The sequence below is a fragment of the Chenopodium album genome, chromosome 6 (genome assembly GCF_948465745.1).
Source record: "Chenopodium album chromosome 6, dcCheAlbu1.1, whole genome shotgun sequence".
Taxonomy (NCBI): domain Eukaryota; kingdom Viridiplantae; phylum Streptophyta; class Magnoliopsida; order Caryophyllales; family Amaranthaceae; genus Chenopodium; species Chenopodium album.
Genome location: NC_137839.1, coordinates 18,883,581 through 18,901,484, shown reverse-complemented (window position 1 = coordinate 18,901,484; position 17,904 = coordinate 18,883,581). Strand labels below are relative to the sequence as shown.

The 17,904-nt window shown below is 37.6% G+C and overlaps 1 protein-coding gene and 1 long non-coding RNA gene across 2 annotated transcripts in view; one reads left to right on the top strand and one right to left on the bottom strand.

The window, feature by feature from the left end:
* Nucleotides 1-17,904, bottom strand: part of LOC145635935 (FAD-linked sulfhydryl oxidase ERV1-like) — a 33,008-nt gene that overhangs the window by 14,236 nt on the left and 868 nt on the right. Inside the window, exons 2-4 of the mRNA XM_081687320.1 lie at nucleotides 7,872-7,949; nucleotides 7,598-7,645; nucleotides 5,390-5,454 (exon numbers count right to left, since the gene is read on the bottom strand). Coding sequence (XP_081543446.1) covers nucleotides 5,390-5,454; nucleotides 7,598-7,645; nucleotides 7,872-7,949 — 191 coding nt within the window. The remainder of the gene's footprint in view (nucleotides 1-5,389; nucleotides 5,455-7,597; nucleotides 7,646-7,871; nucleotides 7,950-17,904) is intronic.
* On the top strand, nucleotides 12,023-13,120 carry LOC145635936 (uncharacterized). Its single transcript, XR_014113946.1, has 3 exons — nucleotides 12,023-12,279; nucleotides 12,505-12,569; nucleotides 12,679-13,120. It is a non-coding gene; the product is annotated as an uncharacterized LOC145635936 (long non-coding RNA).

Below are 17,904 nucleotides of genomic sequence, written 5' to 3'. Positions count from 1 at the left end.
CAGCACAAGATAGACAGAAGAGTTATGCCGACTTGAAGAGGAGGGATAATGAGTTTAGTGTTGGGGACAAGGTCTTTCTAAAGGTTTCTCCAACAAAAGGTTTGATGCGATTCGGCAAGAAAAGGAAGCTTAGTGCAAAATATGTGGGTCCGTATGAAATTCTCCAGCGTGTGGGGAAAGTGGCTTACAAATTGGCTTTGCCAATGGAGTTCGAGAAAATGCATGATGTGTTCCACATTTCCCAATTGAAGAAGTATGTGCCTAGTGAAACCCATGTTTTGCAGCCAACTAGATGAGTCTCTAACTTATGAAGAAAGACCGGTCAAGATACTAGATCACAAGGTGCGTAGTACTAGAACCAAAGATGTGAAGATAGTGAAAGTACTTAGGTCGAACCAGGAGTACGAAGAGGCTACTTGGGAGGCCGAGGAAGAGATGAGAAACAAGTATCCCGAGTTGTTTGACGAGGTGAGTTACGAGGGCGTAACTCTTTTCTTTTGAGGGGGGTAGAATGCGATGTAATTTCGCGCTTTTACCTCAACTATACCATTTATTGCTTGAATTTTCGTGGTTTTGGTTATCATTATGCACTATTATTGCGTTTACATACAATAAAAGTATGTAAACTCTGGAAAGTATGAGTTCATTGAGTACAAAGTTCAGTTTGTTGAGTATACTTGTTAAGGAGCAAGCAATTTACAGCAATACAAAACATAAAAGTTTGAACAGTTTTGGGAGAAATTATGATTTTTGGGTTAAGTTTTGAGGGCGAAACTTCTTATAAGAGGGGTAGATTGTAATCCCCCATATTTTTCTAATATAATTATTTATTATTTTTACAATATTTTAATTTTAATTTTATGGTATAAATTATTTTGATGTAAAAGTAATAAGATTTTCATTATAAGTAAGCTAAAACTATTAAGTTTTAATTTAAATCATAAGTCTTTTTAAGTTAGTAGTCCAATGCTTAAATTCTACTCAAGCCCAAAACACACAATTCCTACTAATAAAATTAGGAAACTAAAGCCCAAATAAAAATACAAAAACCCTCACCTCCTTTCTCTTTCTCTGCTATTCACGACTTGACAAGCAAAAAAAAAAAAAGGGAGAAGCTTTGAATTGCGCAGCACCACCGAAACCACAGCCACCGCCGCCAGCCGCACCTCCGTCCACCGACGAACCAGCCGCCCCCCTGCAGTTCACACTCCTTCCTCCCTTGTTCTCACTTCTTTTATTTTGTTATTTTGATTTAAAGCTTCAATTTTTATTTGATTTCAATTCTAAATTATTGTTATTATGGTTTGATAGTATGTTTAAATTATACAAGATTATAAATTTATGAGTTTTAGCATGTTTAAATTATTATATAAAATTTCAGATTATATATGTTGTATAATTTAGGGTTTAAACATTCATTTTTCATGTTTTAGGGCTTGAAAACGTGCTAATCAAGTTATCAAATTATACTATGTTTAAATTTTGTTAAAGTATAATTATTTTGATCATATATAAATTTTCAGATTATTAAAGTTTCGATTTTTATGAGCAAGCTATGTTAATTTCATGTTTTTATGCTTCTAAGCCTACAAAATAATTATTAGGAAAAATACACTTTAATAATCCCAACTATGGGTGTTTCATGTTTTTATGCTTCTAAGCCTACAGTTTATTTTTTAACAATCCTAACTATGACCTGAGTTTGCCTCCAACAGACCCAACCGGTCAACACCAAGTCAACGACTTGTTATAGCAGGTAACCAATACACGTGTCAGCACGTGATTGGTCTAAAATAAAAAAAAATTAAAATAAAAAAAACCAAAAACCCTTAACAGCCACCACCGTGAAACCCAAGGGCCAAACCATAGCCCATCGGAAACAGCTGGCCGCCTCCCCTAACCCCTGAAAACGGTCGGGCGGCCTGCTCTAACCCCAGAAACCGGCGCTGGAGTTGGTTGCGGCGTTCGTGTTGATTATTGGGTGGTGGAGTTGCGGCGAACCTGTTAAATATCGGGTGGTGGAGGTTGCGCCGCAGAGGGAGGGGTTGGTTTCATGTTGCTGCTGCGATTGGTGGGTAGAAATTGATGTAAAATGTGGTTAGTGGAGGTCGAATTGATTTTTCGAGGATCGTGGTTTAGGGTTTGATGCGACTACTGCTGCTGTTGTTGCTACGATTGCTGCTGCTGTTGTTGCTACGATTGCTGCTGCTGTTGTTGCGGCGACCAGGCGGCGACGCGAGTCGTTTGGGGTTGGTGTTGGGTGGACTGTGGCTGGTGGTGTTGCGGGTTGGGAGGGACTGCTGGTGGTTTTGTTTAAATCGATTTTCCGGCGAAGGAGTTGGAAGGGAGGAGAGTGGTTTAGGGGGTTGGGGTCGATCGGGGTGTATGTTTCGAGGGTAGGGAGGGCCGACCGGCCATTTTCGGGAGGCTAGGGAGGTGGTCGGCCGGTTCCGATTGGCTTTGGGTGGCTGGGAACGGCGGCGATTGGCTGGGTTGGTTGCATTCAATTTCTATTTTTTTTTGTTTGTTTTTTGTTTTTTTTTTTTTTTGTTTGTTTTTTTTTTTTTAAATTAAGCCAATCATGTGTTAACATGTGGCATTTAAAAAACCAAAAATAAAAAAAAAATTACCCTTTTAACAGGTAGCCGGTTTTTAGGACTGCTGGAGGAAAACTGATCTAATAGTTAGGATTGTTAAAAAATAAACTTTAGTTGGGATTGTTATAGGTAAATCGCCCATATTTGGGATTATTAAAGTAAATTTTTCCTAATTATTATGGGTATTTTATGATTAAAAAAGCTTTGAACTTTAAATTCTAACATTAAAAATAATTTTCAGATTTCATACTTTTTATTTTGAAGCCTCTAATTACATTGAATTGATATATTTTTGGGTTTTTAACACACTAACTTGCTATATAATGATTATTTCAAGTAATTATGCTCATGGGGTTATTTTATATATTTAAACCAAATTTTCAGATTTATTTACTTACTTTAAAGTTGCTGTAATTTGATATTAAACACTATATTTTCATAATTTTAACATATAAACTTATAGTTGGGATGTTATATTATTAACTTTGACTATTGGGGACAATTTACAGGCTTTATTTTGATGATTTAAGAGGTTTTAAAGTAGTTTAGTATTGCTGTAAATTTATTTGCTTGGGTATTGATTTATTTCTCATTGTTTGGTTTAGGAGAGGACTTTGTAGAAGGCGACTTCTAGTTTTAAAGCGGCCAACCGGATTGTTTACACAAGGTACGTACAAGTTACGAAACCTTGCTTGTAGGTGCATGTTTAAGGACGGATTGAGAACTTAGTATCATGTATAGGATTGACTGGGTTAAATTGTTTGGTTATACATTGTGAATTTCAAATGATGTGCACTATTTTATAATGCAAGTATTATTTGTGCTCTAATTATGCAAGGTGCGCTTAGAGGCAAAGGTATGTGATTGGTGTAATGATTAATTTATTACTCATTCATGATTATGCAAACAGGATGAGTAAAGGAAGAATTTTAGTCTTATAAGACGAGGTTAAGGTTTTGGGGTGCCTTATGCACTCAAGGTGTTTATACACCGAGGTAGTAAAGGAATAAATAATAAATGTTGTTTGTCACTAATAAATCAAGAATTTAAATTGGGAATTTGCCTCGTTTGATTGAATTGTGCTATGTTACTTGGACTCGGATAGAGTGTCAAATTAGACACGGGTGTCCAAGCATCGGACTCGCCCATTTTCTTGAAAAAAGTTGTGTTTTTAGTTAAAAATGAAGTGTCCAAGTGTCGGTGTCGGTGTCCGACACGTGTCGTGTCGACACGGACACGTGAGGTAAATGAAAGTGTCCGAGTAACATAGGAATTGTGTTTGGAATGTTTGTATTGTAATGCATATGAGTCATCACCAAGTCTAAACCTGTAAATCACGTAAAGTGCAAGACGGATGAGCAATAAAACTCTGGATTGGTGCACATCTGGAGTAATGACAATCAAGGGTTGGGGTACATGGGGTATTAGCCATGTACTTTTATCGAGGTCGTCTGATCTACGAGTCTCCTATTTCAAATATTATTTTTTTTAAAACTAGGAGTTAGATGAGATCTCATACTAACTACGGTCACGGAGTCGCGCCCGTGGTCGTTGGATGTTTATTGATGTTTCCAAAAGGAGGCATGGGGTTTTTCTTTTATTGATGTTCCAAATGGGACATGGGTTGGACAACCTTGTCTATTGCTAAATCCAATGAAATAAATAAATAAGTTAGTTAATATCAACTAGTGAAGTCTTAATAAATTTGATAATTGAGTCATGTGTTCAGTCTGTATTTAATGATGCTTATGCTTGATTATTAGTAGCATGTTAGGTATTTTCTTAATTTTATTTAGCAGCTTGTAGGTACTCAGCTTTACTGATTGTGTGCTTTTGTGTGTGTCTTTCTTTGGTCATGGCCTTCGCCTTTCAATGACCTCGTGACGATCCAATTTTTACACTTGTAATATTGGGGAGCAGATTAACCACAGGTTCTTACACATGCAGCATCGATTTCTAGAAGGTGGGATCTTGAGTGGAGAGTTGGTTACTTTCTTATTTTATTCACTATTTACATTTAAAGTTATTTAAACTCAACTTTGCTTTCATACTATTTCTATTGGTTTCAGTTTTGAATAAGGGCCTTAAGGGTTCCAAGTTGTAAGATTTAATTTGGTTTTGGTTATTGGTTTTGAAACTTATATATATATGTTTTAGTTTTTCCGCTACTATTTTCTGAAAAAAGCCTTAACGTTTGAACACGTGGCGGTAGCACGCCAGTAATTCTCTTGGAATTGTTCATGTTATTCACAGGTTTTTAAGAGAGAATTATTGGGGTGTTACACCACATGTAATAGAGTATTCTTTACAGCCCACCAGGTATTGGAGCAACTATTAGCTCAAGATATCGTTCTTTATCCTCCACAAAAAAAATTGACGAAAGGGGAAAAAGGACACATTTTCTCAAAAAAAGTTATAAGGTGATACATACAAGTCTAGCCAATCCATAGAAAGATTTCTTATTTTCCATCATATGTGATGATATGCATGTTCCATATAGTAAATCCATCATTTACGATTTACACAAATGAGCTTTCTATATAATTCTGAAGACTCCCAAGGTTGTTTTATAAATAAATCATTATGATTCCACTATCTCAAGTCCAATGAGTTTAGACAATTGTTTTGAGCATGTAACTGGCCTATAAATGAGCAGTTTCTTAAATCCACACTCTAAGGATTTCCATGTTGATGAGTCAAATACAAATGAACCAAGTCACCAACCCACTACAAATTAGCGAAAACATGCACCACTATCACTTTATGGGCCTAGAAAGGAAATGAATGTGTACCTTAAAACTTCTTTAAAGTGATCTGCACATTCCTTGCATGGATACATCCGTGATAAAATTGTCATCTACAAGCAACATAGATTTTTATATTCTTAGGCCAATAGTCAGTGGGAGAACAAAAAATTACAATGGACAAGAAATAATATATAATTCATGCATAAATAACAGCCACATTTTTTTTTTTTTGGAATTGTTAATAAAAGTTATCACAAAACATTAAGTAGTAATATTTATTACTATGCCTAAGATATCCATCTAAAATGACTCATGGATGAGAGAAATCGGGAGGTAGAACTACCACCTATGATAATCTAGTGATATCATATTAAAAATTTATATAGTTGAATACTTTTGGACAATTTCAACAAGTGAGAATGGCATTGTTGTACCTAGAGTTGGCAATTCTTAACCTAATATGATCTCGAATTGAAATTACTAAATAGATCCTGAACCCCGCCTCGATTTAACCCAACAAGCTAAGAAACACACACAATGCATGCATGTGCAATATAAGAAACCTATTAAGCTCTCTCTCTCTCTCTCTCTCTCTCTCTCTCTTCCTCTCTCTCGGTGTAAATTAATTTTTTAAAATAAGATTGTTCTACAAAAAAATAATAAAAAAATTGAGAATAATAGGTTTTTTTATTAAAAAAATAAAAAAAAAATAAAAAAAAATTGAGAATAGTAGTTTTTTTAAAAAAGAAAATTGTTAAGAAAGGGCATTTTAGGAAAGAGAAATTTATCACCCAAAACCCCTATTCTCTTTATATACTATTATAGATTACGGCCTGTTCTCATTGACTGAACTCAGCTGAACTGAAGTGAGCTGAACTTAACTTATTAATTAGTGATTTTTTACTACTGATTAGTGATCTTTGATTTTTTTATTATTATACATATGTGTATATACAAATATACATATTTAAATATTTAAGAAAAATATATTATATAATTAAAATATTTATGGAAAATATAGTAATAACATAAAACCCCAAAACATTTTAAAAACATATACTATTTAATTAAAAAATAAAATTAGTTTAAGTTGTGTAGTACTCTCATTTTGTCAATGAGTTTAACAGTAAAAATGTGTATCAAAAAAATATAACCGTTTGAACAATGAATAGTATCAATATTATTATTATTATTATTATTAGGAAAAATTGCTTCCATTAATATGAATTTTGCCTCGTCCGTCCAAATTAATCCGTACTTTCGATTATTATCTATCACTCCCAACTTTAGGGGTAATTAATTTCTATTGCACCCAATCCAACCTTATATACCGATACACGTGTCAGCCTATAATTGGCTATAAAAAAAACAAAAACCAAACCACCCATGCACAGCCCGGAAAACACCACACCCCCACCCCTATCCCGCCGAAAAATCGGCCCTATCCCCGAAAACCCCTCCCCCGCTGCCGGAAACCGCCGCACAGCCACCCTTTCCCTTCCCCCACCCCCGAAAACCCCTCCCCCACCCTCGAAAACCCCTCTCCAGCCAGCCACCTGCGAAAACCCCTCCCCACCCTCGAAAACCCCTCCCCGGTAGCCCAGCCACCTGCGAAAACCCGTCCCCACCCTCGAAAACCCCTCCCCAGCAGCCAGCCACGAAATCGGCCATAAACCGCCGAAGTCGGCGACAATCAGCCACGACATCGGCGACATCCAGCCACGATATCAGCTGGTTTAGGGTATTCGGCCCCAACGTCGGCATAAATATCATTTTATTATGCAGCATATCATTACTCATTGTTTTCTAATTATATTCGCTCGGAAGATGGGAGGAGAGAGAGGTGTAGCAAATTTGGTGACATTGGTGCAGGCAAAATCATTTAGATACACAGCTAAATATTGCCAAAGTAGGAGCATATCATTACTCGTGTTCCTATTTGCTCAAGGGTGGGAGGGGGAGAGTGGTTTATCAAAAAGAACCTCAACAAGTAATCATGGAATCAAATCAGTCATAATTTTCCCTCATGCACAGTATTTAACATTTCACTGCCTTTTTGTTTGTTCACCTACTGTGCTCAGAAACACCATATAGAAGCCAAGGGAGCAAAATAATAAAGACATGAAAGTACTATGTGGGTGTGATGGGGTCCAAAAACCAATAATTCAACCTCCTACAAATTCTCTTGAGCGATTCATTCATTAACATTCAAACAAATTCCAAATAGAACATGTGGAAGGCAATGCAACTTACCAGTTCTTTCACATCCTTCTTTTGCTGCCTAGTTGGGTGCTCTGGATACTAGAGAAAAAAAAAAATTGGAATTCATGTCACTCTACAGTGAAAGTTATAAATTCAAAAAAGCATATTACCTATTAACAGTTGATTACAATTCTTTTATTTGCTTAAGTAAGGGAAAAGATAAAAATAAAATGTCACCTTCCTTAGAACCTGTGAATCATGAAGAGAAAGTACAAGTGCACAGATAAAGAATTAAAGATGCTTGTCATGACAAGAAGAAGAGTACCTGAGCCGCAAGAGTGTGAAGAAATGTCCAGGTGGACCTTCCAAGATCCTCCTTTGTCACTGGCTGAGAGGCTTTACCCTATATTAAAGGAGTCAAACCAAACCTAAGAGGAAAGCAATGGGCTTCAGCATTAAAATTAAGCAAACATTGCTTAACATGACCAATGCAATCCACCAAGTCTTAAGCATGCATATGCCTTAAGGTGTTCAAAGGATAAGCAACTTACAAAGAAAGTGACTGATAAAAATACATATAATGGCTTTTCTTTTTTTTTTTTAAATATTTGTTATCCGTTTTGAAAATGCAAGGAAATAAGAAGTCTATGATTGCCTTCTCTTAAGGTAGAAAGCTAGCTAATGTAAAAGTACATAATGATATGTTCATTCCCAAATGATATAGACCTTGATAAGGCAAGAAAATGGGACAAAAGATGAATCCACTTGGTTTCAGACTAGGTACAACACAAAGAAACTATTTTCTTTCGTTTTCACAACCAAATAAACTGTTCAGAAGGCCTACAAGAAGATCAAAAAACAAGGGATTGTATAAAAAAATTATGACAAAAAAAAAAAAAAAAAAAAAAACAAGAGCATCCTTGAGTGGCCCAAGGCATCCTAGGGGTGATCTCATAGTTCCTATGGGATGGAGAAGATGGGTCGGTCCATGGATTATCCTTCCTTTTGCCGCATTTACTCAAAGGGTTGAAAGGGAGATTGTTAAGCTAGGCTTATATTGTATTGTTAGCTTCCTATTGAGCTTATGTTTAGCCCCATCTTAGGTTGTATATATATACCCTTACACCGTAATACACAAACCAAGGATTCACATTCTTGACATGGTATCAGGCCAAAACCTCAAAAACCCTAATTTAAAAAAAAAAAAAAAAAAAAAAAAAAAAAAAAAAAAAAAAACAGAGCAGAACACTAGGCCTGAGCAAAACTATCTGATTATCCGATGATTCGATCCGCACCCGATCCGACAATTTAGGGTAACCGATCCGAAAACATTTTCGGATCGGATAACCGATCCGAAATTTTCGGATATCGGATCGGATATCGGATATCGAAAATTTGAATTTCGGTTATCCGAATATCCGAAAATAAAGTCGGATATCGGATTTCGGATCAGATATCCGATCCGATATCCGAAAATTACTTTTTTTTACCCATATTTAAAGTTCAAATATTATCCATATGCCCAACAGCCCAAGCCCAAGCCCAAGCCCAACAAAATCTCAACTTACCCTAATTTCAAATCCGCCTCTTTCCTCTTTCTTCTCACTTTCTCAGTTAGTCTTCTCAGTTTCTCACTACTCTCTTAGTCTTGTCTGAGTTCTTTCTCGATCTCTCCTCTCTACTCCTTTTCTCGATCTCCGACCACCTTCTCAGTGCCTCACTCATCCACCAGCGCCTCACTCATCCAGGCCACCAGAAGCAGCGGCGCCCTTCACTCCTTCACCAGAAGCGGCGACGCCCCTCACTCCTTCACCAGAAGCGGCGCCCCTCACTCCTCCACCAAGGTAATTAACCGTTTTCCTTTTCCTCTTCTGAATTTTTGATATAATTTATAATTTTAATTAGTTAATTTGGTTTTCAAAATTCTATTGTTCTGTTATTTTGCTTCTTCTTGATTTTTAGGTTCTATTAATCTATTGTTGTTGATTAAATTTGGGGAAAACGTTAGACATTAATTATTAATCTATTGTTGTTGAATTATAGATCAGATTTAGTATATTAATACCATTAGCTTTTAGCTAAGAATCTTAGTTATGAGATTCAAGTATAATAAAATCAAAGTATCTTCTTAGTTTGTTTTTATTCTTATTATTCCTTTTCTATATTTTTGTGTAGTGAATATGATAATTAATGACTAATATAGATAGAATTAGAAAAATGAACAGAAAGATTATACATAGATTATAGGAATTTAGGATTAGTATTTAGTAGATTACTTAATGTTTAATTGTTATGGTGTTGTTAAAATTTTCTGTTTTAAAAGTTTCATATTAATTGTTATGGTGTTGTTAAAATTTTCTGTTTTAAAAGTTTCATATTAATTGTTATGGTGTTGTTGAACTGTTAATTTTCTGCTGCTATGTTGGGAGAAAATTTCATTATGTTTCTGTTCCTGGCATCCTATGCTCGTACTTCTGCTGAATTGTTGATTTAGTGATTTAAATTAGTCTGTGAAAGAACTTGTGATTGAAAAAAAATAAGTAAATTCAGTTTTATTTTGTCAACTAGTTTACATTTTGATTTATGTGTTTTAGATGGATGATGCTACTGTAGAATCTGCTAACGTAGCAAATCAACCAACTGAAGAGGAGCCCTTGGCGTCAACCGCTGCCAATGAGGAGCATGCTGGAATTGAAAAACCACCACAGCCACCAAAAAAAGGCCTTCGATGCTGATGGAGCTGAAAAAAAAGGTAAAAAGAAAAGATCTTGGCTTTGGGATCATTTTGAGTTAATAGTAAAAGATGGGGATAAAAGATCAAAATGTGTGTATTGTTCTGTTGATGTTACTGGTGACTCTAAAAAGGGTACAAGTGCTATGAAAAATCATTTAGAAAGGTGTAAAGAATACCCCCCTAATGTGAGCAAATCCCAAATGCTTCTTGCTTTTCAAAGTGAGCAAAGTCAGCATCCATTAGGAGATGTTAGTGTAGGTGATAATGCAAGTGGGGAAAAAAAGGGTAAACTAGAATTTTGGAAGTTTAGGCAGGAGTAGGGTCGGAAAGCTTTTGCTAAAATGATAATAATGGATGAATTACCCTTTAGGTTTGCTGATCATGAGGGTTTTCGCTACTTTATGTCTGTTGTTCAGCCTAATTTCATTATCCCCTCTCGTTTTACAGTAGCTAGAGATTGCTATCGTGTGTTTTTAGATGAAAAAAAAAAACTGAAAAGTTATTTTAGCAAGTGTTCTTCTCGTATTTCTCTCACTACTGACACATGGACCTCTTGCCAAAATCTGTCATACATGTGTTTAACAGCCCATTTTATTGATCACAACTGGAACTTGCACAAAAAAATTTTAAATTTTTGTCCAATTAGTGGCCATTCAGGTGAGGCTATTGGTAAAGGGGTAGAAAAATGTTTGCTTGAGTGGGGCATCACTAAAGTAATGACCATTACCGTAGACAATGCAAGCTCAAATGATGTAGGGGTCCAATATTTAAGGAAGAGGTTACTAAGATGGAAAGATGGGACTGTTTTAGAGGGTAAATTTGTGCATATGCGGTGTGCAGCTCACATTCTTAATTTGACAGTAAGAGAAGGTTTGAAAGAATGTGATGAATCAATAAAAAAAATACGTAATGCTGTTCGGTTTGTTAGATCTTCACCTGCTAGATTGCAAAAATTCAGAAATTGTGTGAATCAAGAACAAATTGAATCAAAACGTCAGCTTTGTTTGGATGTTGAAACTAGGTGGAACTCCACCTATTTGATGTTGGAGTATGCTTTGATTTTTCGTAAGGCTTTTGATTTGCTTGAAAATTCTGATGGTGGGAAATATTTTTTAGAGTTAACAAAGATGTCAGGTGTTCCTACTGATATGGATTGGGATCGTGTTGCTTCTTTTATTCCCTTTCTTAAGATTTTTTATGATGCTACTTTGAGACTCTCGGGGTCTTTGTATGCTACTACTAATGTGTATTTGTTAGAACTTGTCACAATTGGCAAGATGATTAAAAAAAAAGTGTGAAAGTGTTGATGTTAAGGAAAGGTCAATGGCCAATGGGATGAAGAAAAAGCATGACAAATATTGGGAAAATGTGGATAACATTAACTTGATGTTGTATGTTGTTGTTGTGCTTGACCCTAGACGCAAAATGCATTATGTTAAGTGGGCTATTAATGATCAATATGATTCTGACAAGGCCACCCAGTTGTATGATATGGTGATGGAAACTTTGACTTCTTTGTATGAACATTATGCTGCTTTACAATCTCAAAATGTGTCAAGTGTTTCTGAAAATATTGATTTGACTTCAAAAGACTTCGAAAACTATAATGATTGGCATGATCAGGCTGATTTTGAGTTTGAGAGGGATATTGGTGGACAAACAGTTTTTGACAAAAAAACTGATTTGGACAAGTATTTGATGGATGATAGAGAACCTAATATTATCGGTAAGAGTTTTGATGCTTTGGGATGGTGGAAAAAAGGGGTGGATAGATATCCTATAGTTGGTCTAATGGCTAGGGATGTATTAGCCATTCCGGTCTCCACGGTTGCATCCGAATCTGCATTTAGCACCGGTGGAAGAGTACTTGATCCATTTCGTAGTTCACTTTCTTCACATATGGTTGAAGCTTTGGTTTGTGCACAAGATTGGATGCGCACTACACGTGGTCCACTTATGATTGAAGAAAGTATCGATGACATTCAACAAATTGAAGAGGGTAATACTTTTTCCCTTTTTTTTTTTTATTAAATATTTTGAATGATTATGACTGACTTCGGTTTATACTTTATTTGCTGTCTCTCTTTTTTTTTTTTTAATCATGTCAAATGGTCTGATGATTCTGATCAGTTTAATTTGTATGTTCATCTTTTAATCTCCTATTTTAGCATTTGTTTTGTTTTGTCTTTTGCTTAACAATGTATTTTCATCGTGTTTTTTGTAGAGTTGTCGTCTCTTGTTGATCCGCCTTCGGTTTCCGTCATTGATGATTACTTTTAGTATTAGAAGGTAATACTTTTTTAGTTTGAATATTTAAAAAATTATAGTTTAATTTCTGCATCCTTTTTGTTTTTATTTATCTTATGATTATCTAATATTTTGATCTCATATTTTGTAGAGTTGTTGACTTGCCGTATGCTCATACTTTGTAGATCCGCTATCGGTTTCCGGCGTTGATGACTTATTTTTTAGTATAAGATAAAATGCATGTATTGACTATTGACGTATTGTTAACTATTTGGACATTAATGTATTTGGACTTTAAATTTTCTTTGTCATATAATTTGTACTTTTGTAGCACTTATCCAATTAGTTTGCATTTTGGCAAATTGGCAGCCATGGCAGGTTATTTGTATTTTGTTATTTCATTATTTTTTTTTTTTTTTTCCCTGAAAATGACTAAATTAGCTGTAGACAGTATTTACAAGTCCATTTTTTTAATAGGATAATTATTTTTAATAGGATAATTACACATCTATTTTCTCTCTCTTTGTTCAGGTTGTGAGTAACATGAGGAGAAAATGGGTAAAAAAAAATTTCAATTTTGCCATTTAAAACAACTCGTAATCAAAGTAGTCAGATATAGGATATCCGATATATCCGATCCGAAAAATTCGGATATCCGGATTTTCGGATATTCGAACTTTTCGGATCGGATACAAATAGCAAATATAAGTATTCTCGGATACGGATATCCGATCCGAAATCCCCTTTCGGATCGGATATCCGATCCATGATCAGGCCTACACAGAACACTCTACCAATTTCACACTCGATCAACTTCATCAATGGAGCCCGGAAACTTGATTACTCACGTAATCTTGACAGGAGATAATTATTTGGCATGGTCGAGGGCTATAACTTTGTCTTTGCGATCTCGCCGGAAGTTTGTGTTTGTTGATGGAACCATCACCAAACCCACCGAGAAGAAGAAATTACTTGATTGGGAAACCGTCAATTCGATGCTTGTTTCCTGGCTATTGCGCTCAATGGACTCCAAAGTAGCTGCTTCAATCCCGTACTTTGAGGAGGCGAAGCGACTTTGGGATTACTTGGAGAAACGCTATTGTATCTCCAATGGACCTCGCTTGCAACAATTGCGAGCAAAAAAAACCGATTGCAAACAAACCAAAGGCATGACTGTTGAAGGCTATTACACTAAATTGATGGGCTTGTTTGATGAACTCACGCGAATTAAACCCCTTCACGGCTGTGATTGTGGGCATTGCACTTGTGATGTTGCTGGAAAATTCGCCTTGGACAGGGAAGAGGAGATTTTGCACCAATTTTTAATTGGTATTGATGATGACTTATATGCGGCTGTGAGAACAAATTTGCTCTCTCAAACAACCGGCTGCTGATTTGAATCGAGCTTACCAAGCGCTTCTTCAAGAGGAGTCAAGAGGAATTGCTAGGGGGAAGGCCGAGAAAGACAAAACCAATGATGCTCATGCGTTTTCTGTTCAATCAATTTGTGGGAAGGGGAGTATGGAGCGTCGAGACAAGTCGAAATTATTTTGTACGCATTGCCAAAAATCGGGTCATGATAATGATGGATGCTTTGAACTCCACGGACTTCCTGAGTGGTGGTTCGAATTGAAGCGCAAGGGGTCTGCTAGCTCTTCGAGGCAGCCCACCAAGGCCTCCCCTGCAGCGTCCACGTCCAAACCTGCTGCTGCTGCCACTCCCTCCCCTGCTCGTGCTGCCCCCTCCCCTGCTCGTGCGAATGCTGTGACAGGAAACCCGCAAGCCACTGATTTGTCCTTGGCAGACCTCAGATGTTGTTCAGGTTTTATTAAATATGGTTAATAACCATAAACAGGACCGAATGCAAGGTGAGCTTTTGTCTTCTTGGATAATTGATACGGGGGCGTCACATCATGTAACCGGTCTTGAATCTTGCCTCATGGATGTTTGTACGATCACGCCGTGTCCCGTGGGTCTTCCTAATGGTGAACAAGCAGTGGCACTTAAGGAGGGCCGTGTACAACTGGCTAATGATTTAATTTTGGAGCATGTGTTATTTGTTCCTAAATTAAAATGCAATTTAATTTCGGTGTCAAAGATGATTGATGACTCGCATTGTTTTGTTCGTTTCACTAATTCTTTATGTGCTATACAGGACCAACATTCGGGGAGCCTGATTGGAGCCGGTGAACGGAAGGACAGACTCTATTATTTTCGGCGTGTTCCTACAGTATGTGCGGTGCAAGTTCCGGAATTGACAAAGTTAGAGCTATGGCATAGAAGACTTAGGCATCCGTCGGATAGAGTTGTCAAGTTATTTCCTGCTATTCGTAATAGTACTACTAAGTCAATTTTGAATAAAGCTTGTGACGTGTGTCCTCAAGCTAAACAATCTAGGGACCCTTTTCCTAATAGTGATAGCAAAGCTAGTCGTATTTTTGAATTGATTCATTGTGATCTGTGGGGGTCATATAAAACTCCCTCTACTTGTGGTGCACATTATTTTTTGACTCTAGTTGATGATTTTTCAAGAGGTGTTTGGGTTTATTTGTTGAATTCCAAAACTAAAGTTTATTCCGCATTCCTGTCATTTTTTGCTATGATTGAACGTCAATTTGAAACAAATGTAAAATTGGTGAGGAGTGACAATGGAACCGAATTTAATTGCATGCTTCCATATTTCAATGAACATGGCATTATTTTTCAAACTTCTTGTGTTGGGACACCTCAACAAAATGGACGGGTAGAACGAAAACATCAACATATATTGAATGTGGGGCGTGCTTTGATGTTCCAAGGGAATTTGCCTATTGGTTTTTGGGGTGAGTGTGTTCTTGGGGCGGTTTATTTGATTAATCGTACACCATCTCGTTTATTACAAAATAAGACACCATATGAGGTTTTGTTTGGAAAAGAACCTAGTTTTGATGAGTTACGGGTTTTTGGTTCTCTTTGTTTTGCTCATAATCAAAAAGCAAAGGGGGACAAATTTGCACCTAGGAGTCGAAAATGTGTCTTTGTTGGCTATCCTAATGGTAAAAAGGGTTGGAAACTTTATGATCTTGAGACGGGTGAGATATTTGTGTCGCGTGATGTAAAGTTCTTTGAGAATGAGTTCCCGTTTGCTAATGATAAGTCCTTGAATGAGGGCTCTTCTAATGATTCGGCTGCTGCTATGTTGAATGAGGGAGAGATGGGAGTTGATTTTAACTTCTTGGATGACTTAGAGTCGGTTTTGGAGGTAAGAGAGGCCATGCAAGAGCCCCTTGATGCTGCTGCTCCTGCCACGCCTTTGGGTGAGGATGGCAGCCCACACCACGACCAGGCCGTGGCCAACAGCAACAGCCACAACCAGGCCGTTGGGTCTACTGCCGCTGCTGCTGCACATCCCCCTCCACAGCACAGCACGGCAGCAGGCAGCATGGGAGCAGGCAGCCCCCTTGATAATGCTGCCGCATCAGTTCATGAGCGTGGTACTCGACCCCGTCACCCCCCGGGTTGGCACAAAGATTACGTCGCACATACTGTACAAGCAACGAGTCCTCCTAGTTCACTCTCTCCATGCTCCTCAGGTACTCCCTATCCTATAGCACATTTTGTTAATTGTGAAAAATTTTCCATGCGACACCGTACTTTTCTTGCAGCTGTGTTAGCAGGCACAGAACCCCGTAACTTCAAGGAAGCAATAACTGATGCAGGGTGGAGAGAAGCAATGCAAAAAGAAATCACTGCCTTAGAAGATAATCAGACTTGGGTCATGGAAACTCTACCTCCGGGAAAGAAAGCTCTCCGATGTCGTTGGGTTTATAAAATCAAGTACAATTCTGATGGAACTGTCGAGAGGTTAAAGGCTCGTCTAGTCATATTTGGTAATCACCAAGTAGAAGGTATTGACTATAATGAGACATTTGCTCCGGTGGCAAAGATGGTTACAGTGCGTGCTTTCTTAGCCGTCGCAGCGGCGAAAAATTGGGAATTACATCAGATGGACGTTCATAATGCATTTCTCCACGGGGATCTTGATGAAGAAGTGTATATGAAACCTCCTCCCGGATTTCATGGTAACAAACCAGGGTTGGTGTGTCGGTTACAGAAATCGTTGTATGGCCTTCGACAAGCACCGCGGTGTTGGTTTGCTAAATTGACTTCCTCTCTCAAAAGGTACGGTTTCATCCAGTCGTACTCTGATTATTCCTTGTTTACTCTGCAACAAGGGAATATTCAACTCAGTGTTCTGGTGTATGTTGATGATTTGTTGATCTCAGGCAACTCTGTTTCTGCCATTTCTGATTTTAAATCTTATCTGTGTGATTGCTTTCATATGAAAGATTTGGGTGTGTTGAAGTATTTTCTTGGCATTGAGGTTGCACGGAGTCCCGAGGGGATTTTTCTCTGTCAACGCAAGTATACTCTTGATATTATTGCAGAAACAGGCTTATTAGGCGCCAAACCAGCCGGATTCACAGGGTGCTTTTCTTGATGATCCCGAGTAATATCGACGGCTTGTTGGTCGTCTGATTTATTTGTCTTTCACTCGTCCTGATTTGGCTTACACAGTTCACATTTTGGCTCAATTTATGCATCAACCTCGACAGGAGCATTGGGATGCTACTCTTCGTGCTGTTCGATACTTGAAGGGTTGCCCGGCCAGGGAATTATTTTGGGTTCAGACTGTGATTTGCATTTGACAGGTTGGTGCGATTCGGATTGGGCTAGTTGTCCTCTGACAAGGAGATCCATAACCGGCTGGTTAGTTTTTCTTGGTGGTTCTCCGATTTCTTGGAAAACCAAGAAACAACAGACTGTTGCTGCTAAATCTCTGCAGAGGCAGAGTTCCGTTCTATGTCCCTGTTACTGATGAGTTGAAGTGGTTGAAGGCTCTTCTTGGTAGTCTGGGTGTGGCTCACCCACGAGCGATGAGCCTATTTTGTGATAGTCAGTCGGCTTTGTACATCGCGCAAAATCCGGTGTTCCATGAGCGTACCAAACACATTGAGGTCGACTGCTATTATATTCGTGATGCAATACAAGATGGTACTATTAAAACTTCTCATGTGCGGACGACGGAACAACTAGCGGATATCTTTACGAAGGCTTTGGGTAAACGACAATTTTCGTATTTACTAGGCAAGTTGGGCATTTGTGATTTGCATGCTCCAACTTGAGGGGGGGTGTTAAGCTAGGCTTACATTGTATTGTTAGCTTCCTATTGGGCTTATGTTTAGCCCCATCTTAGGTTGTATATATATACCCTTACACCGTAATACACAAACCAAGGATTCACATTCTTGACAGAGATAGTGAAAATATTTGGTTGTGAATGAGCAAGATATTGAGGAATTGACTAAATCCCTATCAACGAATTCCTAGAATTTCA